At 39.2% G+C, this 27,373-nt stretch overlaps 1 protein-coding gene across 1 annotated transcript in view; it reads right to left on the bottom strand.

The window, feature by feature from the left end:
- Positions 1 to 739: 739 nt before the first annotated feature.
- The window catches only part of LOC108924280 (contactin-associated protein-like 5), a 96,417-nt gene continuing 69,783 nt past the window's right edge, over positions 740 to 27,373 (bottom strand). Inside the window, exons 11-24 of the mRNA XM_018735549.2 lie at positions 23,094 to 23,200; positions 22,490 to 22,609; positions 21,489 to 21,689; positions 18,358 to 18,514; positions 17,008 to 17,135; positions 16,562 to 16,732; positions 15,601 to 15,819; positions 14,528 to 14,767; positions 12,833 to 13,060; positions 10,276 to 10,409; positions 8,709 to 8,796; positions 6,668 to 6,871; positions 5,409 to 5,483; positions 740 to 4,120 (exon numbers count right to left, since the gene is read on the bottom strand). Coding sequence (XP_018591065.2) covers positions 3,924 to 4,120; positions 5,409 to 5,483; positions 6,668 to 6,871; positions 8,709 to 8,796; positions 10,276 to 10,409; positions 12,833 to 13,060; positions 14,528 to 14,767; positions 15,601 to 15,819; positions 16,562 to 16,732; positions 17,008 to 17,135; positions 18,358 to 18,514; positions 21,489 to 21,689; positions 22,490 to 22,609; positions 23,094 to 23,200 — 2,269 coding nt within the window. The 3' untranslated portion in view covers positions 740 to 3,923. The remainder of the gene's footprint in view (positions 4,121 to 5,408; positions 5,484 to 6,667; positions 6,872 to 8,708; positions 8,797 to 10,275; positions 10,410 to 12,832; positions 13,061 to 14,527; positions 14,768 to 15,600; positions 15,820 to 16,561; positions 16,733 to 17,007; positions 17,136 to 18,357; positions 18,515 to 21,488; positions 21,690 to 22,489; positions 22,610 to 23,093; positions 23,201 to 27,373) is intronic.

The raw sequence follows: 27,373 nt of genomic DNA, 5'->3' as shown, positions 1-27,373 counted from the left end.
TGGACACAGTTACCTAAACATAATTACACACAGGTTTGCCTCTCCAGCAAAGCTTTTTTCCCCTAAATTTACTTATATACCAAACTATACATAAGTTCTTGTAATTTTGTAACATTCGTTGGACTTCAGGTAGTGTATTGCTTTGTGTTCTTGCCATAAAATCAAAGAAACCAGGTTCAATACTGCTCCTGTTGTAGGATACTTGACTTGAGAAGTACTTGTGAAGTCTTGAGAAATGTGAGTGGAGTTTGCCTGTTCTGCCCTGTGTCTGCGTGAGTTTCCTCCGGGTGCTCTGGTTTCCCACCACAGTCCAAAGACATGCTGTTCAGGGTCACCCAAAGTGTGTGAGAGACAGAGAGAGTGTGTTCCACTGATGTATGGATGAGTGACCCAGTGTAAGTAGTGTATCTAGCAGTGTAAGTCACCTTGGTGAATAAGTTGTGTGGGCTGATAACACTACATAGAGTTCATTGGAAGTTGCTTTGGAGCCAAGTGTCTGATAAATTAATGTAAATGTAAATGTACTTTTCCTGAATTGCTCCAGGAAAAATTGCATAGCTGTGCAAATTGGTAAATCATTGTTTGTTTTTTTTTTTTTTTTTTTTTTTGCTTGACTGCTTGAGAAAGTCTCCTTTTCATTGCATCAGTAAAAAAACTAAAATATATACTGCTAGTCTAGGGGGAAAGGGACACATGTTTCACAAAAGCGCTGCAGAGAAAGCTGTAAAAATGGCTTCTTTATTAAATATACATTAATTTACAATACAACTGTACAATTATAGCCTTATAAAACAAACCCAAAAAGTTTTAATATCAATATAAATGAATTATACAAATAAACAAACAGCAAAGTATCAGAGGTCAGACAAACTTCTTTTTTAAAGGACATAATGCACTTCAAAAGAACGCATTCAGGCAACGGGTCGCTACTGTAAATCTTTCCGTCTGAGGCCTTAATGGGTTTTAAAGTAATGATCAGAGCTGCCTTGGGAAACCAGTGATATAGCTCCATTCGAGACCTGGCACTGGTGGTAATACAGCGCGGCAGTTCTACGGGCTGTGCTGGGTTGGGTGTTGGGTCGTGGCCTGGCCCAGGCAGAGGCCACTGTGTTGTGAGAGAAAGAGCCAGGGAGTTTAACTCAACCAAAAGTGGGACTTGATGGGCAAAACCGAAACCCACTGCCGACAATGTTGTGCTGTTTGTTTACAGCTTTCGTTGACATGCTGCCACAGTCCATTTTTATTGTGATGGCAGATGCTGAACATTGGAATAACTGGGCTGTTTAGAGTGCTTCACCAGTGTGGTGAGGAAAGAAATGTCAGGATATGATTTTTACAATGGTAGGGATATGAATTACAGTAAAATCAAACGTATCGCACAAACTCTGCCCAGATCATCGCTGCACTGCATCATTATCAAATCGATTTTTTACAAACGGTTGGTTTGTCTCCAGAGAAGGAGATTTTTTTTCTAAGGAAATAACAAGCAGTATTTTAGTAAGCTCTCCATGGACCTGTCCGAGTTAATTTTTAAAATGTTCAACAGGATAGCGCCAGATTCTGCACAGTTCTTTACACAGACTCCTACTGAAATTTAAATAATAAATAAATAAACAAACAATGAAACAACATACAGATGGTATATGTAATATCACACCATTTAGATTTTTGTAATATATAGCACAGTGGAGTTATAGGACCTCAAATGATGTAACTTCTAGTACGGTTATGCATCATTTACAAGATACATCAAAATTACTACATTGTATCTTTTCATCCATTATATCTTTCTTTTTTTGAGAGGATCTGTGAACCTAAAAGCCATTTTTGAGAGTGTATTAATTAATATTGACCGCACAACTAAAGGCGCAACAATAAAATTATATTAATATAGTACCTGTAGGATTTGGTCTTGGTGAAGAAATATACAGGGTATGATGAGTATTCTGCTGTTTTACAAAATATGTAGCACTACTCATTCCAAAGTTTTTACCCAAAAGTGTTAACCCCTGCAGCCCTATGGCACACCCAGTGTGCCCGACAAGGAATGAAACTGCATCAAAAAACAGGATTTCAAGAACACATTTCTATGTTCCAGTGCAAGATCATGCACACATCTCCCTGGTGACAGAACGTTGCCTTTCTGTTTTAGTTCAAATGAAGGATTTCTGACGCAGAGCGTGTGTGCTAGGACAGTGTCCGCGTTGGGAACATCTGAGGGAATGTTCTGGATCAGTGTGCTTTAATTAGAACGGTGTAGAGGTTAAACTGCATGCTTTGGAACAGCAAGTTTATTATTTGATTCAGCCCACTTGTCATGTTAAACACAGTATTCCTTCCACAGTATTTCACTTTCTCACTCTTAGTTTAAGGGTTGCATCTCATACAGTTTGGCATTGTTTAGTTCATACATGCATGAGCAAGATGCAAATATGCAGCACATAGATATTTTCAGTAAATATTTAAGAAGACAAAAATTAAAAATGGATTTTGAGTGTAAATTAAATCCATTAGGACAACTGATGCAAATAAAGTCTGTGGAAGCCGTACAGTACCAACTGTCAAAGTAGAGGAGAAATGAAAGCAAAGCAACTGTGAGAAGCCCTGTTTGAAGGCTCAGTAAAGCCTTTGGCAGACAGCAGCTTCCAGTGGGATTTGAAGGGTGGTGCTGTCAGAGATTGGGAGCAGATGTGCTGTGGATGGTTTGGCACTGTCAGGGGAGGAAAGATGCGGTGGCAGATTCCAGTCTGGTGGAGCTGGGGCTATCGCATCCGCAACCCACGGGCGAGTACTGCGAACCAAGATGGATTAAAGTTTTCCCCTAAAGCGGCACCACTGAGGGCTCACAAAATGGGTTTCCTTGCCCTAGAACAGGTCACCTGTGATCTCTGGCTGTATCATGATAAGAACACAGACGTGTGCTACATTTCCCTCTGGATTGAAGTCATAGAGCTTAGTGGTCAGTGTTTCATGCAGAACAAAGGCAGGCCTACATGAGGAATTGTGGTGCCCACCTGCCTTAGGAGCATGTTTGTTATAAAGAGACCCTGGATACCATATTCTTAGTTCAAAATATGTGAGAGATGAGCCTTTTAACACCAGAATGAGAGGCTATATGCTGTTGCAGGAAACAGCATGGACCATATCAATGGGATGACCCATAAGGCAGCGACACACACCGCTAAAAAATACAAATCTCAAGCTTTTTTTTCTAGGATTCAACACCAGCTATCTCATACACCTTGGCTGTTCTTGTTATTTTCCCTATCAGGGCACAAGTTGAGTTGTCATCCATCTGCAGACTGTATATAGCACTCATTTCAAGTGCACACAAGCAGCACAGGACCCTGACATGGTGATGGTTCCACAGGAGATGATGCTCCCATCCAAAGTTCTGAGGAGTTTGTGGAGCACAAAGGTCCTCCATCCTGCTGCCTCTTGTTAAGAGTTCCTCCCTTCCATCATCTCCTTCCATGAGGACAGGATGGGGGTACAAAGGCTGACTTGCACATTTCCCTTGGCTTTTTAACTTTTTGACAGAAGATATATTTTTTAAACACACACCGGATAGTTACAGAAGTATGTATTAACCCTGGCCCATACTCCCATTAATCATTCTCTTACAACACAGTAGAACCACAGTGCATACGTAAGTGTACCCCTTTTGTTCTGGATCAACAACCTACACAAAGAAGCAGCTACTCCTCTTGTCCTACCAGCTACCTATAGGTTTAAAACAGTCAGAGGGGGTCTCAGAGTTCCCAGAATGCCAGGAAGAGGGTTTTACACCGAGAAGCCAGGAAATGTACGAAAAGCCACAGTCACTCCTCCTGTGGGGGGACATGCGCCTTATCCCAGGTGGATAATGGGAGACGGGCAGGTGAGGTTGGGAAAGACTTGGGGCAGCACCTTTCAGCCAGGCCTCATATGAAGTATTCCTTTCTGCTTCCTCGGATAGAGTTCTGAAGGTCCAATTCTGTGCGGTAGGCTTGTTCAAGGCCACGCCGGTGTTCCTTCTCCTTGACTGCAGCTAACTGCTCCGCCTGCCGGTTCTGGAACAGGATACGGGTCACAACTGCTCCCACACAGAGGGAGATAAAGACCACGGCAGCAATCACACCTGTAAACAGAATATGGGCTTAAATTTTATTTTATTGGTCTTCTCTTTTCCATATTATGTACCCCATACATTATTATTATTATTATTGTTATTATTATTATTATTATTGTTATTATTATTATTATTATTATTAATGTCTAAAGACTGCCAGTCTGGTTCAGTCTGGGGATACTAAATGCTCTATGATCTGACTTACTTTGCATTAAACAAGGTGGAACTAATAGCAGAGAAGGATGAAGTGATCTGTGAAAAGGTTAAGGGCAAATATCGAAATAGAACTGATGGCCAGATGACTCTGTACACAATATTTCTCAGTAGCAGGAAACGTACAGAATAGACATCAACGTTGAAGAGCAAGTCAATTCATTTAATATAGCCATAATATTACATGTTCATCCTCTCCTAATACTCATTAATATGTTTAAACTAGAATTTACAAAAAATTTCAAAAACTTTTGTATGATTACATTTGTCTTGCTTTTTGCCAAAGCAATGAATTTAATTATGAAACTGCAGCAAGTGTTCTTGCTGTCTGTGATCCCAGGGGGTGGTTTGATTCAGTGGATGACAGCAGTCTCCATTTGGTTTTCAAATGTCTTATAATCTCACGATTCCCCAGGCAGGCATCACTGGTTTCACACATTTGATTAGGTCATAATTTACATTACCCTGGCTGGTATTCTAAGACACCCACAATTACATATGCTTTGAGGTAATATGTATCTGTATCAAGGGAAATATCAAGAAAAAAACAGCTTCACATTTATTAGATAAAGATATTATCACTATATTACTGCTTTCATAGAACTCTGGAAAACATTAAACACCTGTTGATGTAAAAATTTTTTTGTTAACAAACAGTAATAACGGTGTTTGAAAAATGTACCAGTTTATTCTTATTGGTCTTTGATACCAAGGGTCTGTCTCACCTTAAGCATATTTAAAAGCAGAGCAGCAAAGGCACAATAAAGGTCCAGAGAGTGAATTAAAAGCAGCTCATAAGAAAGTGTGAAAGTCCCTTCAATTTGTTCTGTGCTAATGCAGCCCAAATCGGCCGACTGCATCAATGCACTAGGTTTCTCCTTCTTTCCAGCCCAAGTTACATCACCTTAGGCTAATTGGTTTGGAAGCATGTCTAATGGCTGGACTTTGCTGCAGCGTGTTATTCCCGACTCAGCTGACGCGGGGGGAAACGTGTCGGAAGCGACGGAGATGGCGAGAAGCTCATTTCACAGAAGACCGACTTTAACAATTGAACAATATAACAACACGGAACGGTAACGCTCACCTCCAATTACAGCAGGATCGCTTTGCGTGGCGTTCTTCAGTGGCTCCTTGCCTCTGTCGACTTTCTCTAAGTGATCTACAGAGCAATGAGGAGAGTGGAATTAATGTATAAAGCACAGATTGGCCCCTTGAGCTTTCACTTAGATGAGCTGAGGAGCCATAATGGGGAGGGGGGGGGAGGAATAAAAGGAACCGAAGTGAGAACAACTAAAATGTCATAATGCTGTGATGTAGGCTTTTTCATTATCATCTCTTGCAGTGTACTGAATAAGGCATTAGAATGCATAAGCTCGTGTGTGCTTACTTAAATTATAAATGCAAAGTGCTTTGGAAATAATTTTTTTTTTTTTTAAATTTGCGTTTTGAGCCAAGGCCATTTTTCCTTTAAATATTTTAAAAGCGACTATGGAAGTAGCCACAGTTACTACTAAATCCTCACATTTGGTTTGTTAATTTTCATTAGCAAAAGTAGAATACGTTCTCTTCTGAACAATGCCACATCCTCATCAAAGTTACTGCATAAAAGATACCTGTGGTCTTTTGAAGCAAAATATAATGGTGAATGCTGACTTTATGGAACTGGAAGTCAGTCACTGCATTAAAATAATTAATAAATACACTCGTTATGATCCTGAATGGAAAGAGAACGATATACAAATAAAAAAAAAAAAATCCAAATGTTTTTCAAAGTCTCACCCCTTCATGGATTCCTTTATGAGTCAAATTTCAATGTATTCCAACTATTTTTTAATCTTTGCTCAAGTATGTCACTTGTATATACTAAGGATACTTTAAATTGTCATTCATAAAGATGAATTATTCAGCAATCCACAAGCTAAACTCATTTCACAGTTTTTTTTTTTTTTTTTCCCTTTTAGAATTTTTCTGTATAAAGGAATTCTCTGGTATACTGGTATGTTGGACATACATTTTTCTGGTAAACATTAAAACTAAAGGAGTTGCATATTCTTGGAAAAAATAAGTACGTCAGCATTAAGATTTTTTGAAGTAATGAAAAGGCTGTAGTATAGTATTAATACTAGAAGAAGCGCTGAGTGACTTGTTAGACATGAAATTAATATCTATATATATTATAAATCTCTATAATTTGCTCAGTCATGAAACTGAAAAATTTCACAAGCAAACTTACTTTTCTACATATCTTTTATTGGCACCCTAAATGAGGAGATTTGAGCTTTCCTATTAACTTTCTGATTTTCTTCTTCATTTTCAGGTTTGGGATATAAAAATACAACTCACCAGAAAGGGAGTGAGAGGTGGTCACATCAGCTGATGCTCCACAGTTGGACTCAAACATGCGTCCTCGTATGCTGACCAGTGAGCTTCCTCGATTCAACAGAGCTGCTTTCAGCGGAACCACATTATTGAACTGGACCGAAGACAGGCATCCAACAAAACCCTTGGATCCAGCCTGCATCACCTCCTCCTCCATTCCAAAATTTCCTGCAAATGATTTGGAAAGACATTTAATTCTTTCCCATCAATGGTTTTATTCAAAACAAGCAAGTAATTAAATATTATGATCTCTTTGATCATTTAATCAGAATTAACAATTAAATAAAGCTATTTTTTACAGTACTCGTACACACAATACATGCTAGAACACAGTGTCTGCTGAAACTGAACTGCACCGAGGAACTAAAGTCCCATTGATCAATTTATATTGAGAGCTCATTCAAAAGCAAGTGTAATTTTAATAAAAATAGCTAAAATATATGATGTTCATATCTCCATCCTAACTTCATTTGCAATTAAAATTCATGCAAATGCAATTATTGTCCCAGAAAATTTAATGAATCTCTTTCAGTTTCAATGACATTATACAGGATGTACATTGCTTCATTTGCTGAAGGTGTTCTACTTGATTGTGATTTAAGAAATTCTAAGTAGTGCATATTATCAGTGTAGATAAGGGAAAGTAACACATTTGTTAAGAAGAAATATAAACTTTATATATAAATATGTATTTAGGGATTTTAATTACATTATACATCTAAACCAAATTTTTTTTCACGCTATGTTAAAAATCTGCATTTTCATTTATAATGTTCAATTTTAACACCATTTTCTTTTAACAATGTATTACGAAATGCCATACACATATTACAAATTTATCTGCAGAATGGACTCAAATTCAGAAAAAAAAACATTTTATTATCCAGCTTCCAACAGAATATTAACATAACTGAATTCGCTTTGCAATGATGAAGAAAGTTCCCAAAATACACCTGAGCATTGGTTCAAACAGTTTCAAATCAGACCACTTAAGCAAATAGAACAAGAACAAACTCTATACTTAATATTAAATGTAAGTACCTGTATTCTCTTCGGTCTTTTCAAAGCACTTCTCTTTGTTTTTGCAAAGTGGTTGATAAAAAGAGGTTTTAGAGTGCAGTTACTATTTTCATCCGTACTTTACAGCTAATACTAAAAGCTCCATTCACTTCATCTGCTAGAGGAGGACCATTTACCTTTATTGATTACAGATAAAGGCATCTGTGAAGAGTACACACAAGCCAAACATATTAATTTACTCCTCACACAAACCATTTTTTATTCTTGTAAAATGCCCTGAAAAAACTTGATAAAAATTGCCTCCAAATGACTGTGGCTCAGTGAGTTGATGAATAAAAATGTTCCCTCCATTGTACAGTCATTTTCTGACAAACTGTATTTAAACTAGTACCCATTCAGAGTTTTATATGTCAAAGGAAATTAAAGACACAATTTTTGCATATGTTTCTCCTCAACGTGTGTTGGCTTCAACAACTTATGTATTCCAAAGTTTCATATATACACTCATATGCAGTATACCCATATTCTGCCTGTCTGTCAATTGTGTTATTGTTGTTTTTGTTGACTAGGCAGTGCTTTTATCCTTCAGGCTGCAATTCTGGGGGCAGCAGGTAGTAAGAGCCGTCTTCTCGCAATCCAAGGACCAAGGAAGTACTGTAGTTCCACAGATGAAGGCACTCACCTTGAATTGCTATAGTAAAAAAAACTTGCTCAGCTATATAGTCAAAGTAGCTTGAAGGTAACATTGTGATATTCCTTGAACAAAGGTGTCAGCTAAATAACCAGTTTAACTACTGCAGTACATACTGCACCTACTAACAAAGAGAAAAAAAAAAATTGCCCTTTGAGATTTAAATTGGACAACCACAGCCCAAGCAACATGCCCTAATCCAGATTAATGGACAAGATTTTATTACAGTAGATAGACATCACACCTTTTCATTTCACGCCATCCAGAGTGCTTTCATTTCACAAGACCACTTACCTGTGACTTTGCCCAAAGTCAGGGATCTAATTGTGTTCAGCTCTACCTCGGATGACAGGCTGTATTTTTGGTTTATGTCCTTATCAATCTGGCAGGGGAAATAAAAGGAAATAAAAAATACACAGCACTGTAAAAGGAATTCCACACTCCAGCTGTGTTTTTATTGCTCAGAGATGTGTGTATAGTCCACAAGAAAGTAACATCAAGGACAATTTTCCCTATACTGGCAGCCTGATGCTAAACCAAGCATTTATACTGGGTTTCTTCAGCTGAGAAACTGAGAACAAACAGACTATCATAATGTAACGGATTGGTATGGAAACAGAAATAATGTATTTGCTACTAGACTACAGGACAGATATGTGTTAATATATTGGACAGGTCCCACTAAATAGTAATCGGTTTTCATTATTATTAACATTATAGCATAGAAACACATCCAAACACACACGCAGTTTTGTATCTAATACAAACACGTGTTTAGAGTGAATTGGTGAGTCTAAATTGTCCATAGTATGTGTTCACACGTGCGTGCATGTGTGTGAGTGTTCTACATTGCTCTGGTGTATAGACCAATGACTTATTCGGTCATATATCTACCATTGTAAGTCACCGTGGAGGAAAAAATGTAAGATACATAGTTTATAGTCTTCACAGTAAGTTGCTTTTGAGAAAAACATATGTTAAATTGAATCAATGAATAAATGTAAGTATATCCGTACTGCTAAATTTTGTGTATTGTAATATAAAAAATGATCAAAGAACAACATATGGATTTGAATGCATGCTATGCGTCCTAAAGTTCAGCTTGTGGATTTCCAGGTGACTCAATTCCTTCATAAGCTTGCCTCATCTGCACTTTGGGTCTCATTCTTTATTAATCATGAGTTACATGTGCAAGGTTGGGGGGAGGGTCCAGCAGCCTGGAAGTTTGGAAGGTGGGTAATTTGGGGTTTTGCAACAGAGTCACAAAAAAAGAAACTGAAATTGTGCTTTGACAGTGATATACAGATGATTTATATAAAGACCACACTGTGTACTCCATGTTCAGCACTTAAAAATACACAAAACCTACATACAGTATGTTTAGCTAATAAAGTTTTTATAGACTCTCACTACATTCCAATGAGAAAAAAAAAAAAACAGTTATAAAAGTATATACACCTTATGTGATATCCAATACGTATGGCTTGACAATTGTTAATTTTATAGTGTTTAATTTTTGAAATTCTTAAAAACAGGTAAATATGTTTCCTTATGATGTCAGGCTGACTGAAATGCTGTACATCGTATGGACAAGGGAGGTGCTCCTGCCGCTAAAAACAGTGTGGTCAATTCAAAAAGGTTTTTTTTTTTTTTTCTTTTCTTGGGGCTCATACCAGGCCTGTTTTCACTCGCACCATTATTCCTGCCTGAGACTGGCTGCCAGAACCTTCCTCATCACCTACACTGAGAGCCGACCTCTGTGACGTATAACACTCTGATTGCCATTTCTCACATCTACACCCTGCCCAGTACTTCCAATTACTTAATGTTTATAGGGCCCCTGCAGAGCTGGGTCACTTACCTGGGCGTACACATCCCTCCCTTCTCGGTGCACTCGGACCCAGTGGAGCTGACCATCGGCCAAGTTCTCAGGAGTTGGAATGAACACATCTGGCCTCCACTCCCTGTTGAGCCGGTACCAGATCTGCAAACTCCCTGTGGAACACAACCTGGTTTCAGGGCAATGGTTCAAATCTCTTAAGGACAATTGCAGGCTTTATGCCTAAATAAATAGAATAGATAACTAAATAGATAAATCAATAAATAAATTAAAAACATAACCGGTTATAATATTCCAGTAAAATAAGTGTCTGCATCAACAGTCTTCAAGGAAGGAACTGAAAAAAATGGTAGCAGTAACACAAGCCAGAGTATTTAGAACAGTGTAACAGAATATATAACCGTGAAAAAATTGTCACGCTATTAATTATTACAGCAATTTATAGAGCTTTAGTCATTATGTATTATGGTAATTTCTATCATCATGACCTTTACTGGCAAAGCTAAACAGTGGAATGACCTGGTTCAGCTCAGCCCCTTGGGGTCCAGATCATTTCATATGGCCCCATATTGAGATTATCACATTAACCACAGCCATCAGCCATAAAGGAGATACTTATCTTGGTACACGTATCTTAAATAATAAACCAGCACAAAGGGAGAGGAAGTTCAGTGAGCCAAATACTACCATCCTACTGTTATTTAAACAACAACCAAAACCAGAATGACCCGACCCCCTTCGTGGCAGTGCTTTTCTGACAGAACAGAAATATGTTTATCAGGAGAAATACTACATCCACCAGTAGCCTGGCTAAAAAGACCAGCTATGCCAGTGCCATAAAATATACATAAAATAGTGCACTGATGCAGAACAAAAGGTCTGCATGGAAATACAGTTACAGCTCAATTTATTTCCTCTCTCACTACCATTTGTTTCTCTTTCTCGTGTGTCCATCCCTCGGCTTGTGTGATAAACGCCCCCCTGGATAGATTTACCAGATGCAATTACAGACACTCAATAATATCAGCATGCATGTTCCCAATCCAGCTTCAAAGGGCCGACAGGCTCCAGATGTGGACGGCAAGCTAAATTCAAGTCTTACAGTCAGACTTTAGCCTCTCTGCCAGCCTTCCTCTGGGATGACTGTGCATTGTAAAAAGGTGCAATGTCATAACGGCTCATCAACAGAGGTGGAAAAAATCTTGGAGAAATACATTTCCTTTGTTACTTACATAGGAAATCTTTCACCCAGTGTGTTTAATCATTATGCATCTCTTACTAACATATGCCAGCTGACACTGCAGAGAAGGACTGCACAATCCTAATCCTTTGTAGATGGACTTGTGCAGGTATTGGAACAAAAATAGGCATGAATTTACAACTGAAATACCAAGTGGAACTCTCAGCTAAATAAAACGTGATTTTAATGAGTAAATATCAACGAATAAAAAAGTGAGCACATTTGTGACTCTCAAAGACTGCTTCCCAGCTAGGTGTATTTAATGACCTACAGCTGAACTCTTCAACATCTGAATGGTCAATTTTGAGTTTTTTAGACCCTGCACATAATTTTTTAGCATTCTTGAGATAAGCTACAGAGAGTCAGTATTATGTTGTTATTTGCAGTTGAAGCACTTCTAAAGGAGCTGGTTAAGAATGACTGTACCAGCAGACAAAGATGCTGAAGGACTGCTGATGTCAAAGGAACGAAAAGACACACCAGTGAGTCATCAAAGATGGATCCATGCGCTGGCAAGGTGAACTTCAACATTTGCTCTTTTTTATAACACTAGAGTGAAAGTGCTGGTATGTGTGGGCTTAAAGACCTTGATGCAGAATTCCGTTACATCATTTTAAGGTAAACATGGTATCACTTGCAAAACATAAAGAAAGGGTAATACCACTCCACTGATGGGTTTGAAATAGTGCTCTAGCGTTTGCAAAAACACACAGATTTACAGTACCATACTGATGTTGGCTTGCTTGGACTTTTAATGCATAAAAATTGAATTTTTTGAACATGCCTATAGCCATATGCTTGGAATCCCCTCCTTGAGGAGAAACACCCACTGCACTATCAAAGTCTGACAGCACACCCAACACTTGCCTTTCTGTCATTTGCGAATGTTAAAAGTCAGGTTCATCCATCTGGAAAATGTTTGTGTCTGTGCTATAACTGGGAGCAATATTACAGCTATAAACTGATGTGGCAGCCAGCCAGCAATGTTACACCCACACATTCCCCCTAGATGTGTAGGGCCATCAGACCAAGAATTCTTCAGCTGTAGATATTTCAGAGCTGATTTAAATAAACTCTGTAGAGTCGCAAGTATGTTTTTGTGCTCCTCAGGGCAAAAAAGAACAGGGTACTTAAAGGAATTGCTTCAGGAGAAACACAACTGACTTTGGATATCTAAATATCCACATAAGTGTCACAAAAAACTGGAGATTTCCCTTGAAAGAATCAACTGTGACTGGAATCTACATTCCTGAACTGAAGTTGAGGAAGCAAGGCTGTTAGCTGCACTTGCAATTCCTGTGAGAGGTACCCATTCATCTGTTGCAAGATCCTCAGTACCATTGTGAGCTAAGATGATAGCCATGTACTCCTGGTAGAAGGTGGTGACAGCCAGCAGCATGGCAGGAATCTGTGTGGTACGGAAACTCAGGGCGACATTCTCCCGGAACCTGCTGCTCTGGGCATGTGAAGTGGGCGATGACTGGGCACTGCCGTTGCGCATGACTGAGAAAGGCTCCTGGAAGGTGTATACCACCGATGACCCAGTTTCAAATGACATAGACACTTCTGCAGCAAGAAAATAAAACAAGAAAAAAAAAAAAGTTTAATTTCATTCTGCTTCATGGAAGATCCGAAATGCAGATTTTCAACCCCAGCACTCTGGGAAAGAGCCCCTCTTATCCTTATGCAAATACATCCCATAATACAGAGTGATAATGCAGATCAGAATCTATCATAATCTTAATAATGCAGATTGTGCCTGATGCTAATGCATTAATGCAAAAATATGCAGTGCCTGTGATTGAGTCGTCGTCAGCCATTGCTGAGCTCCCCCTCACTACACTGTGAGGATAGAAACTTCTAGTTGCAGCCTTGCCCAATAAAGAGTGACGCCTCAGTATGTTGCAATTGCCGGGCTGTGAATAGGGTTTGAAACGGCCATCTCTCAGGGCTGATAGCAGTGGGGAGTTCACTCATTAAAATGAACGGGAAGAGGGACGATTTCTGCTTTTTGAGTGGATCCCATCATCCACCCATGTGTGGAGAGCCATGTCTTCAGAGATGGGCCAGTTCACAAGCCTTATCATCTCACAGCTGTGATGGTATCTTCAAAAGCGATCCTATTTGGCGTAACTAATGCCACTCATCTGAAAACCTCTACAAATGACAATGGAAGGCTGGAAAACAAAAACACTTTGCTCTGTCTCATGTTTGATGTTTAGGAAATTTTGCACGGTTATGGAAAAACTTTTTAGCTTTTTTAGTATTTTTATATATCAGAATTTTTAAAGCATTTTGACCTTCCAACGTATACAAATTTGGGTTGGACTCATGAATCAAAGCAAAGTGTCGAAGTAAAGCTACACAGAATTATTTTAAGCTGAGACATAAATGTACGTAAGCAGAAAATGTAAACCTATGCATGAATATATTTGGGGAAATATTTAGACAGCACCACAGAATATAAGGGCCTTATCTCCAGCACACATGTGCAATATTGGCAGACTGAACAACTTTAGCAAAAAAGGCTAAATTATTTTGTTTTAGGGTCTTAGATACAAAGAGCAAATGTTCAAAAGTGATATATACCTACTTTCACAGCTAATATTTTGGCAATAAAAGAAAAATTAGTTCTGTAACAAAAATGATACACTCAAGCATATGCTTAAGTGCTTATGATAAAGCCTGACCTGCATATGAACAGGACCTAATAAACAAGGACTGTGGATCATGGCTATAAAGAATGTAAACATTAAACAATAATAGGCTGGTGAGAGGGGCCGTGGGGATGTGGCGGGTTTGGCTGGTGCCTGCTGTGTGGTAGGTCTTGGGTTCGAGCTCTGCATGGGGTGCCTTGCGACGAACTGGCATCCTATCCTGGGTGTGTCCCCTTCGGCCTTGTGCCCTGTGCTGCTAGGTAGTCTCCGCTTGGGACAAGTAGTTCTTGACGATGGATGGATAGACTATACAGAAAATCCTAAATGTGGCTGCGGTGTCTACCAAGATGGGTGTTTTCCCATTTTAGGGACATACCCTTCTTGCAGTGTGGCCCTCCATAGGCAGAGTGTGTGCAGTCACAGGCATAGCCGCTGTTCCTCTCAATACAGCGTCCACGGTTGGAGCACAGGCTGCTGTGTCCACTGCAGTGGCCTGGGCAGCCAGCGCTCACCCCAGGTGTCATCTTAGCACGCTCCTCCAGGTCTAGGGTCAACCCGTTGGTGGACAGTGCACGGATGCAGCCCAGAAAGCCATGCTGCCGTGATGCTGTTCCGCCTGCAGTGGAAGAACCAGTGTCCTCCTCAGGGTGGGACATGAGAGACTTCCCATATTCATCACAGCAAAACCAGTTCAAGGGCACAGAAGTCACAGGTTAACAGAACCATCCGGAGAAAACATGGGAGGCTCAGTGCAGTGGGCCTTCAGCTTCATATGAAGGAGTTCTCATTATTGACCCACAGTGAGTTCTTGGATGTTATGTCCCTCAAAGGCCCCTTAGGAGCCATTAAAGGAAATAAAATAGGAGGAGGATTTCCAGCAATCATCTTGTTTGAGTTTTTTTCCTGTCTCTAATTTCTGCGAGAAAGCGAGAGAGCCAAAAAGACACTCATTCACAGGAATTTTGAGAAACTGCATTTCAGGAGCGTAAGATGTTTTGAGTACAATGCAAGTTTCTCAGAATCAGAGTTTGAGGTAACTGATAAAATGTTTCTTGTTGAACAGAGCCCATAAGGGTCTAAGAGAGGTAAATAACTAAACAATATTATCTTGATACTAATAAACATGTTTAGAAAATCAAACCTGTCTTTAGAGGCCACACAGTTGTAATGATCTAAAGGTAACAGAGCAGAGGCACAAGAATACAGAAGCAAGTTCCTACAAGACAGAAGTACAGAGACTGGAAATACTCTTTCCTGACGCAGTAAATACACTTTTGAGAGTGAGAAGACCACGAACCACAGAGTATACACTTGTGAAGGTAGGCTGGAAGGTTGTAAAAAAAGAAAGAAGCAAACAGAGACCCATTTCTGGTTAAAGAGTTCAGGATAAGGGGAAGGTCTGATGAAAGAGGTGTGGGGAGCTGCCTTCCCATGCATGACGGCCCTTACCTACGAACAGCTGGCTGTTGAGCTGCAGGCGGCGGTGGCCGTCTGCGGGGGCTTCAGCATAGCGCAATGGCAGCTGGTCCACCTGCAGCGACGCCTCTTTTACGTTGCGCTCTGCTCGCACGTAGTGCCACTGCTTGTCATTCAGGGGCACATGGGATTTAGCTGCCAGGACCACCGGCCCGTTGCCCACGTCAAAGGAGAAGGTCACAGTGGATGGAGCTGGTTAAGGTTGGGAGAATGTGACCCGCACATGAAATGTTTCCCCTTCACTTACCGTTCACTGAGTTGGAAAATGTCTCTATTGATGGTTACTTGTGAACGTTAATACTATCAAGGTATGCATATTGCCTCTAAGTGGAAGAAAATGAACAGACAGCAGTTATCAGTGAAAAACAATCTGAAATTCCATCTAAGTGTATTGAACCACATGAAAGAAACAGATAAAGTCCAAATGAATTTAATTCAGTTTCATCTTACAGTTTCCGCCGCAGTTACTGTGAACATTATTAGATAAAAGCATCGACTACGATAAGTGAGTAGCATGTAAAAGACAACAGCCATGTTTAGATTCAGGACATGTTAAAGAGACAGACAAGTTTTGGAGCAGAATAATTTATACAGGTATGTTTATAAGAGTCTTTTGGTGAGTATAGATGCTTTTCAAATAACAGCATGACTTCCAAGTGATTGTCATTATATTCTTACTCTCGGAAAGGATAACTTTTTTAGCGTATGTTGGATACAGTATAGTACAATTCTGTCATGGAGAAAACAAGAATATGACATGTGTTTGAATTTTTGAGGGACAATCCATAAATGAAATCCCAGTAGCCATTCTGAAACGTTAAATTTGCTGAAAGGGATCATTAGTGGTTATGCCATGTGCAAACTGACAATCAACGATGATATAACTGGCAGAACCCATTACTCCTATTCAACAACGCCATTCTGGTCAACTTACAACTGAGCTCCACCCGGATGAAGTCCCTGATACCCAGGTTCTCCAAAAAAATGCCTGTAGGTGCAGTGGTCTTGAAGTAGAAGGAGATGTCAGTGCTCAGTTCTGCCTGAAGAGTTGGGAAGTGAAGGTATGAAGATTCCTGGTAAAAAGATGCAGCATTCCAAAAAAACCCTGGAAGAAGCAGAATAATATAAACATCAGACAAGCTAAACCCTTAAGGTAAATGTATGCATATGCATGAATTCATTTCCTTGTTCAGAAATAAATGAGAATTAAGTACGAGGGCAAGTGAAAAAGAATTCACAATATATCCAAGTTACATAAAAAACAATATTGTGCATACTTTTTGACTTACCCTCATATCTTCCTTAAAGGTAAAGAAACACAGACCCCATTACTAATGGTTACAAGACAAATGTTTAAATCACTTAACCATATGAACTTACTATCTCCATAGCAATGCAAAGGTCCAATTCTGTAGGCAGCCTCTGATCCTGTCCGGTTAGTGTCTCCGATTGTGATTTCACTCACTGGCAAGTGGTCTTTGTAGGACAGGATCCCCGTATCATTTGCCCTTAAGAATAACAGACAGATTACGGGTGGCTTCCGAGAATGGGGCCCACTGACACCATTACCCCATTCAGTAATTCCTGGACTTCCTATTACATTTCTCTGTATGGGAGAAAGACGGGTTATTTATTCATTTATTTATTTTAGCAGCCACCCTTTAGCTAGGACACTTAAAAACCTTACAGTTTGGCATTTGTCTGTTTATGCATATATAACATTTTACTGTGGCTATTCACTGTGGACACCTCTAACTAGAGGCCACGACCTCTAGAGACAGTTATTTACCCTGTTGCAATTGTAACCTGCAAGTCAAGTTTGTAACCACCTCTCCACATTGTGGCACTATGGATGACAGGGATGCTGGGATTTCACTCACAATTTGCCTTGTAAAGCTACTTCCCTGCAGGGATACCTCCATGCTTATTATAGATAAATTGATGACATACACCCTGCAGATAGCCCAGGAGCAAAACCCTGCGGTCAGGAGCACAAATTGGAGTATCTGTTAATAAACCAGTAGAAGTAAAATCCTTGGCCCAGTTACACACCATCAGTCTTACAGAGGGAGCACATGAACACAGAAAGGGAAAATAATTTTTTCTGTTTCACTAAATGAATTGGACTTGTGCTGCAAGTCAAGAGCTCTTTTCAAACTTATTTTACACTGCACTATGATAGTATTTTAATCTCATAAATAAAAATTATGAGGGTAAGTGAAAAAAGTATTTGCAATAACTTGGCCAACCTTTTAGTTTTGCAGATACGTTTTCACTTAGCATTATGAAAAACATAAGAGCATTGAGAGAAACATATTTCTATAGAGAGGTGATCAACAGGAAAAGTAAAAAAGTTTGGGTGATGGCTGAGAATGAAATATATATTTCTATGTGGGTCATCAGAAATGGGAGGAGGGAAAGAAAACAAAAGAATGTATTTTCCCAGTTTACATTTAAGTGGGACTACTAGATCTACTGCTTGCAGTCAGACTTGTAAGTCTTAACATAATTCTTCATCTGATTTCCCGGGATTTAGCTTAAGTTCCACAGTGGAAAAAATAGCTATTGATTTTCATTAAATTTGCAGGGAGATAAACATGTCCATATTCTGCAGCAAGAATAATATGCATGAATGGGTGGAGATAGCAACAGAGAAACTGGTGGATGCAGCAGACACACATAGAATGTTAGAAGAGGCACACAAAAACAGTCAGACATCAATGATGTTACCATGACTCCCTGTCGGCATCACAGTTGCAGAAGTAGTTCATGTCGATGCAGTTCTCATCCAGGCTGCAAGAGCACTGCTGAACCCCTGGAAGAAAGCCCCCCCAGTATGTGCGCCTCTCCCCACTCCGATCCACCCACCAGGACAGGGGTGTACCATCTGTAACACAGCACAGACAGAGGCATCAGGATCAGTTCAAAGCATCATGTCAGCTCAATAAAGCCGTGCTGAGCGATGCCACCATGGAAGTCTGACTTAACTGCTGCTGGAGTATCTCTGATTGTATCAAGGGTATTCCATACTGAAGAGAAACAGACTTTAATATAGTCCTTTTCAGAATATATTTAAATATTTGAATTTTGCTCCAAAATATGTGTAGCATATTCAAATTAAATATTTGAATAGGTATGCAAATTCGATCCATACTGAATAAAACATTCTCCAACTTATGCCAAAACACATATATCAGATTTTAGGTCTAAGAATATGTAAATCTTTTTTTATATGAACAGCAATTATGGATGGCAACATAAGAAGAAATACAGTATAACATTGTGAGATGGGTTTAATTAACATACTCTGGTCAAGGAGGGGTCAGCTTTATCCTTTAAGTCTTCCCCTTATGTCCTTGAGCTGTTTTTGCAAAAAATAATTTGAAGTAATACGTTTTAGACTTTTACCAATGATTTTATGAATATGGATTTTTAGATAGAAGTATTATAATTGCATTAATCTATTTTGTTCCCTTTCAACAACAATGTCATGTTTTTTAAAGCAACTTGAAGTCAATATTAGTAATCAGATTTTCCTTATATGCTATTACATTTTTGCTTGTTAGGTCCCATTTCCTATTACTCATTAAAAACACAAAAAGTTGCTCCAACTTACTGTTGCTTCTGAACTACTTCAGCATTACAACATTGCTTTTCAAGTTAAATCATGAACTGGAAGATCCTATATTCAGCTACAACATAAATTTCAAAAATTAATCGCTCTAATTAAAGCTTCCATTGCAAGATTTATTACCTCTGTGAAAATCATTTCGCAACCTTGATCATTTTTATTTAAAAAGTGGCATTAGCAATTAACAGAGTCCACAATGATTAAACTGCCACTTGTCAAGGGTTCAGTTTGTTCTGCGCTCTGGTGGCACATTCAGCAAAATGAAAAATGCTAACACTATACCAGTAAAAACAATAACACAGCTCTAGAAAAGTCTTTGCGTAGAAGAGTTTAAATGTGCGACGTATTCCATTTCACTATTACACCTGGCTAGAGGCACGTTGAATGCTGTTTAGCTTTCGGTTTTACACGGAAATTAACGTAATCCCTTAATACGTGAGCGTGTTAAAATAAAATAAAGCAGCCATTTTAGTTACGGTAATTGTTATAACATTCCTTCTCCTGGTGTTAGGAGACCAATTAGGAAGAGCTACAATCCATTTTGCATACTGAATTAATTTTTGTTAGTGGTGCCTTGTTAAAACACATTTTAAAACGGAAAAAAAAGACTTTTAAAATGTAGAACCAACTAACGAACATTTCCAACCTACTGTGAGCAATTAAAGTAAATTACAGCCCTCATTTTACCAAACTGTCCCCTCCCCCAGACAGTCTGCAGACTTTAAAAACAACACTTGGAACTCAGAGATAGCAGTGCATTTTAGGTGAGAGGCTTGTGACGGATCCACTGGCACTCAAATAGAAGCATGGGCAGAGACAGCTGGCTCTGCCCCCCACAGAGCAGCAATTGTTTATTTGAGGGTCGTTTCTGCAGCAGCGGCATCATAAAAGAATTAGTGCCCTTGGCATGTGTTAGCATTTGACAATATTACATCAATGCACTGCTGGCAAGGACTATTACCCAGCGCTTCTCCTGCACATACGCATCTCCAAGAGGTTGCACAGCACCCATTGGTCACACGTTATCATCCAGCTGAAGGTTTGCAATGGCTCTGTAGGAGAGTGTTATTGAATCCTTGGCCCTGCAGCTCTGTGCATAGTGGTTTTACCACGCTGGAATGTGGTCAGTTTTTATCAACACCAGTAAACTTCAGAGAAAGGAAAAAAAAAAAAAACCACACTGTTTAAGTTCTGCAAACCGCTGCTTCAGATATTCAACCCTCAAGGCCTTAAAATAACTTTGTCAGTGCTGTACTTTCCCATCCCTGGATTTTTCTTTTGGTGAACAGTGAAAATAACAAAAGTAATAGCAACAACAATAATAATTGTAATAATAAATCCATGCTAGCATGGCAGAAGACACATACAAGCACATTTTCAAGGTGTGTATGTGATGTTACTGTGGATATAGTGGTTTCACTCAGAATTGTAACTTGCAACTTGTAACGCTTACGTTCTTCTCCTAAGTACTCCTAAAGGGCTTCAAGTCCCATATTGGAACAAGAAAGAGTCATTTCCATTACACATGGATTTAACTGGTGAATTGGTGAAATTTCTATATTTCAACTTAATAACTTCTTCAATTTCATGTCAGATGGAATAATAGCTCAATAAATACAGAATAATTAATAGGATATTTATAGCATGCTCATAATTCAGGCTTCAGGGAGATTATGCATAATGAATGCCGTCTTAAAACTGGCTGGACGAAAGCCAAAACATTTTAAATTAAAATCTCAGGAACTGTATCAAAACTCCCCTCCATCTGTTGAGAATTGATATAAACTGAAGATGTTCAATATTATGGAGGGTAATCTGTAGACTCTTTTAATTTAAAATAAAACTGTCACTATTCTGCTCTCTTTACTCCACTCATTGTCCTTCATAATTATCTTTAAATAGGTGCTACTCAGAAGGCTTTATTAGTAATATAATGATTACTGACATGCTACATGCACTGATACTCTCTTTGAAGAAAATAGATGAAACTCTTATCTGGACAGAGATGACTGTTCACACTATATCTATCTATATATATGTGACAAGAAGTAAAACGTAAAGATAAACCAGACAAGTTAATTGTCATATACGTAAATGTATAGAAAACCTAGAAAATATTGAATATGATTTGACTCTTGACCATATGACAAGAATTATAAGACCAAAATAACAAATAATAAATGCTAAAGAGAAAAGGAGGCTTGAGTAAAACAAGATTAACTGGACTCACCCCAAGTATTAAAGAGGCGGGATTTCCTGCAGCGGTAGACCACTTCCTGCTGACAGTGCTCAGATTTGGTGACCAGGGTGCTCAGTTGTTCAGTTGAGGCACTGTAGTTGAATCGCATTGTGTAGGGTCGCTGTAGGGTGGACCCTTTTACTTTCATGAGCTCTGTGTTGTTGTGAGTGACTACGGTCCATACTTTATCCTCTGCCGATAAAATACATATTTGACATTTTAATCTCAAGTTATTTTGATTGTCAGTTGAACACGAGGTCTCTTCAACAGAATCAGAATGTAAGCCAACTGTGGCTCAGCCTGAATGTCTATATGAGACTGGGCCCTTCTACTCCCATTGATAAAACAATTCAAATTCTGGCAAAATAATATAACACAGTGACGCGCCTTCGATATTCTACACAGGAACCGAGGCAAAGCAAGGCTCGACTTCTCACTGAAGTGGAAAGAAACCTGCCCATTCAAGCTGGAGGCTGAGAAATGGCCTTGCAAAGCTGGGGTTATCAATCTGCGTTAATATTTATTTGGATGGCTACATGTTCTGACTTATGAGTTTCTCTGCATGCTTCCACTGACTAACACTCTAAAATCAGACCTAATGGCTTTGCATCCGAGAGCTGAAATAACAGCCAATAGGCAAGGGGAAAGAAGAGAAATAAAATACGCAGCCATGTGATGCCACAGGTAGACAGTGGACCAAAATTTCTGTGACATCAGGTGACACTGTGGCAAAGGCAACTGAAGACATAGCCTCCATTATCGCATAGTTATGTTATTTTAGACCTGCGGAGTTTGTACCAAGTGTATACAGAATGAAATTCACAAGCAAGTAAATAATCCAAAGCAGCTAGTCCAAATAAAACTTTATTGTATGCAGCAGGTTTGAAATGGTGAGCCAATGAAAGAGTGAAGCAGCTACTTGTGAAACAAAGGAGCTCTTTGGAGCATCAGGTATCAGGAGGTTCTGAGCCTGGAGGAGCTCAGGAGCTCACCTGTCATGTTGCAGTAGACCAGGGCTGAACCCAGTGGACCACTTCCATCTGGATCAATGGTGAAGTAGCCTGAAGCACTTCCTGCTTGCCTGTATGCTTCACAGGATGGTTCATAGATTGCTGGCCATGTGTGGGATTGATAAAAAGTATGTCTCAGGTATACTATTTTTGTTTGTCTCGAAATTGTTAGAATTCAGTTTGGGAAACAAGTATGAGGACAGTAAATATAAAATATAGCCCCCATTCATTTAAGATATTCTACAGTAGACTATCAATGCATACAATGCAGATTCTTATATCACAAAAAAACTCCTTTTGGTATTCAGCCTTTTTAAAAACTTTAATTTTACATGTTACAGTTTTTTCAAGTGACAGTTATAATGTTCCTTTAGCCTTCTTACAACAAAGTTCTGTATATATCATAATTAAGATATAATGTTGCAAGTGTTGAGTATAGGTTCACAGTTCAATGGAAATGCAAGAGTTTTAGAGCAAATTTGGAAATATTTTGAGATTGTGAGTGAAATGTGTGTAACAGCATGGGAGCCTGTGGGATAGGTTGGGTGCAACTGTAACAGCAAAGGGGGCTTTTGCAGAAACTCACAGTTGTGGCAGGTTGCCCCCATGTATCCAGTACCAGAACAATCACAATAGAAGTTTGTCCAGGACTGGAAGCATCGACCTCCATGTTCACACATGTTTGGCAGGCATCTAGAACATTAAACATATTTTTTTCATAGCTTTGTCTTTTATATTTACATTTATTCATCTAGCTGACACTTTTCTCCAAAGCCACTTAGAATGTAGAGGTTACAATTATTACAAGACTACAATTATTTACCAATTTATAGAGTAATTGCAGGGTAAGTACCTTGCTCAAAAGGTACTACAGCCAGAGGTGGGGATTAAAACTGCAACCTTTGGATCCAGAGGCAGTAGTTCTAACCACTACACTACAAACTATCCCACACTTGAACCCTGCTTTAAAAATACCACTCCCTCATTATACTTTCCTATCTAGATTATTCATTTTAAATGTGCAACTACTGTAGTGGTAACAACAGTGCTGTGTAACTACTGTGCTGTGACAAAGTATTTTTTTCCTCTATCTGCTGATTGAATGATTGATTTATCCGTAACATAGCACCATGACACTGCAATTTAAAAGACACAGAACACCTAGGAAGCAAAGAATATACTTTGGGTAATTTATGTAAATGAAAATTTCAGAGACTGTCTGCATGTCAACAGGCAGTTGACTTTATTATATCTTGTGTCATCTTGTCTAATACAGCACAACGGGGGAGGAAGTAGTACATATATTTATCTGTTTCCGAGTGTCTTAGGAGGCTTAGGGGAAGACAGGCCTCCACTTGATGATCACTGGAGTATGTGACAGTGAGAGGGGTCTCTTGTGGTCACTAAAGCTGGTCTGTGCACTTACCTCGGAGCGCCCAGGGCTCAAACAGTCTTACTCATAATGAATTGCACAACTCTAGCTGTCTGCAAGAAAGATTTTAGTACCAGGTGACATGCTTGTGAGAACTCATCTGGTACAAAATAACAATCATTTGAATATCAACTGAAAGAAGTGATGACAGTTATGACAGCAGGACAGAATAAGAGTGTTATGAAAATAACAAAATTCATATATGTTTTCCATTAATTTTATTCATAAAATGACAGAGCTCTGTTTTAGCTATATATTTTTGAGCTCATGTCACCGCATTTAAAAAAAAATGTTGATCCTGATTGTTTCGAGAGCAAAGGAAAGTGTGTTAATTCCACAGCTTCCACCGTACCAAACGGTAAACACAAGAGCCTGTATTCTTTGAAGCCACGCTGGAATTTCAGAAACGATGTTCTTTTGTGAACCGATGCCTGGGGCAATGTGTGTATTTACAGTACCAAAGTACATTCCTCATGCTGCAGAAAGGACGCTTGAGAGGTATTCAGAGAACAATTCAATCACCATGGTCTTTGCTGCTATATTACTGATTAAGCATTTTTGCACACGCGAAGGTCCATTCTTGCACCTTCTTAACAAGCTTAAACCAAATGAATGGCTGGCAAGAAATGAAAATTCCATCATCTGAGCTTTTCAACAGTTGCCAGAACAGCAATAAAACAAACATGAGCATCAGTTTGCCTTTCATTTTCATCCTCTGTGCCTTCCTTTGTGCATATGGCTCAAGAACAACATTTTTTGCCTTTATCTGCTAATTTTCCAGAAAAAGAGTGTAACGCTTAAATGTCAAACATATTAGACCACACGATGATTAAATGCTTCTCTACAGTTGCTTCTGCATTTGACTCCAGCATCCACACAGCAAAAGAATTGGGGCATAATGACTTGCCATAATGGCAGCACACCTTCCACAATACTCCTGTGAACATGCACTTGTCAGTATGGTGGTGAGTGGCAGGGTGAGGCTTGCAAATATCATTTCAGGCAGTGTAGGAATCAGTCACCTTGAGTCTTTCTCATGATAGTCTAATATTATGAACGTTGGCCTAACAGTCATTGTGATGCCTGGGAATGTGATCAGTTGATAATCTCCGTCTCACAGAGCAAATACATATCAGCCAGGCATTTAACGGCAGCTTCTAAAACAGGCTTCGCAAATGCGCCTTCTTCAGGCTTCCTTAAATTTCACAATTACCAGCCTTTTAAATGAGCATATATTATTTCACAGTATTTCATCTGTGAAGGAAATCCCAGAGGACACAGTATCCTTTTTATAGGATACTTACGGCGCAGGCATCCGCAGTGCTGTTAATTGGTGTGGAGCTGGCCGTAGTGTAGATAATGTTTCAAACAATGGTTTAATTGTTGCCGTGCTATTGTTAATCATGTGTATAAAAGATCTCCTGTGGACCATAAAATTTCAGTATCCACCTGCACAACTGTACCACTGTAATAGAGTGGATCATCAACTTTTAATGTATGTGAAATAAAAAAGGTTATCAAGCAGAGAGGAATATGATTTATATGGCCTCAAACACCTCTCTAAACCATTTGTTTTTCTGTGTAGCTGCTTGCTCCATTATGGTAAACACTACTGTTCCTTTCAATTATGGATTATCCAGCAAAGTTAACTGCTGCTTAAAGCATGGTTAACAAGGCAGCGTGAAGTTGAATCTTCTGAATGCCTTATGTCTTTGTCCAAGCTGGTAAGACGAGGGCAGAAGCATTCTGAAATCTCCACACATGCATCGCTGCAATTTAGCACTGAAATAGTATTTTGCACCAATATGTGCTTCTGTGACTGGTCTGTTTTTTTTTTTTTTTTTTAATTATTATTTATGGATGCAGTTATTAACAGTGGTCCATAGTGGCCAGCAGCAGCTTTCCAGATTTAAAAACATGTGTACAGTGTACAAGTCAGGAGTAGTAACAGCTGTCCTTAAAGTCCCTGGTCTCCTGCATGCAGAGAACCTCAGAAAGACTGATATAGCACAATGTTTAATCTTCAGTACCAGAAAATACTGTATAATTAATGAAATTGCTACACTTTACAGATAATGGAAACCAACACTTCTTATTCCTTTTTCCTGATTTGTACTGGCAGACACTAGCAAATGTTACTAATTGTCACTTAAAGGAGCTTGGAGGCAAAAAAGGTCTAAGGACTAAAAATCACACCTACTATACTGTTAGTGTGCAGGGAGGAAAACAGCTTCCAATGTGTGTTAATTCCACTTACTTCCTTACACATGTTGCGACACAGGTTGGGGGGGGGGGGGGGGGGGGGTGGGAAGTAACCTGGTGTCACCCTCTTTTAATGTACAGCTATCCAGATACCCTCTCTGGCACCTCAGTAACATCTTTGATGCTCCATAAGTTTTAGTGATACCAAACACACAGAAGATCCTGCACAGAGACTTTTCCCCTGCATAAAGACTCCTGCAAAGCCCCCGTACCACCAGTTCCTCATACTTCAGATTCTTAAGGATGCATATTAACTCTGCCAGTGCTATTCTCTCTGCCTTGTTAACGATCTTAAACCCTGAGATAATGCCAGTAGTTCTCTTTTTATACCCTGGATCTCATGTGATTGGCTGTATCCTCTCTTGCATACTTTCTCTTCTGTTATATATCTTTCTGCTGCAAAATTACAATTTCCGTCATGCAAAGCTTCTCATTCACATTACCCTTCATAATTGCTTTGACTATCTTATCTGCATCCTCAAACTGGCACAACTCCTTACTGCCTTGAATCCACATAAACCACCACCGCCTCTTGGCTACTTTGCTTACGGATCTGAGATCATTAAAAATACTTTGGAATTTCTCTTCATACTTTGCAAGCTCTTTCACCTTGGCTGAAGAATTACAGAACACTGTCCCATTTAGACAAATCCCAGATCTGTTAATCTCCCGGATCTAGAGATGTCATAAAATTCCATTCTGGTACATTTCCACTACTACAATTTATTGATCTTATAGGATATAAAGCAAAACAGAATCTCAGATTGTCCCAAATGTTGATTCAAGTTAATAAAAATTGTACAATGAACTGGTGCCCCATCAACAGCATACACTGCCTCAAACTCTGTTTCCAAGACAGAATTCAGCCTGCATAGAATGAGCAGCTGATAAAAATACAATTAAGAAAAAATGAAGAATTTTGAATACATTATGTTGTCATAGGTTTTTACAGAGCCTAATGAGAATAAATGGAAGGGACTTTGTTTAAGCTTGTAAGACAGTGACACAGACCCTGCTTACTGTAACACCCAAATTCAGACACAAGGGGTGGTGATCAACAGCAGAGTGACAGTGAAGTACACTGTTTTACTCAGGAAACAAAGTGTTAGAATACACACGGAACAAGAGCAGGTCTTGGACAAAGGAGCATGACAACAACTAGACTGAAGCAC

Source organism: Scleropages formosus, chromosome 21 (genome assembly GCF_900964775.1).
Source record: "Scleropages formosus chromosome 21, fSclFor1.1, whole genome shotgun sequence".
NCBI classification, from domain to species: Eukaryota; Metazoa; Chordata; class Actinopteri; order Osteoglossiformes; family Osteoglossidae; genus Scleropages; species Scleropages formosus.
Note: the sequence above shows the minus strand (reverse complement) of the source record. Positions and strands in the feature narration are given on the sequence as shown.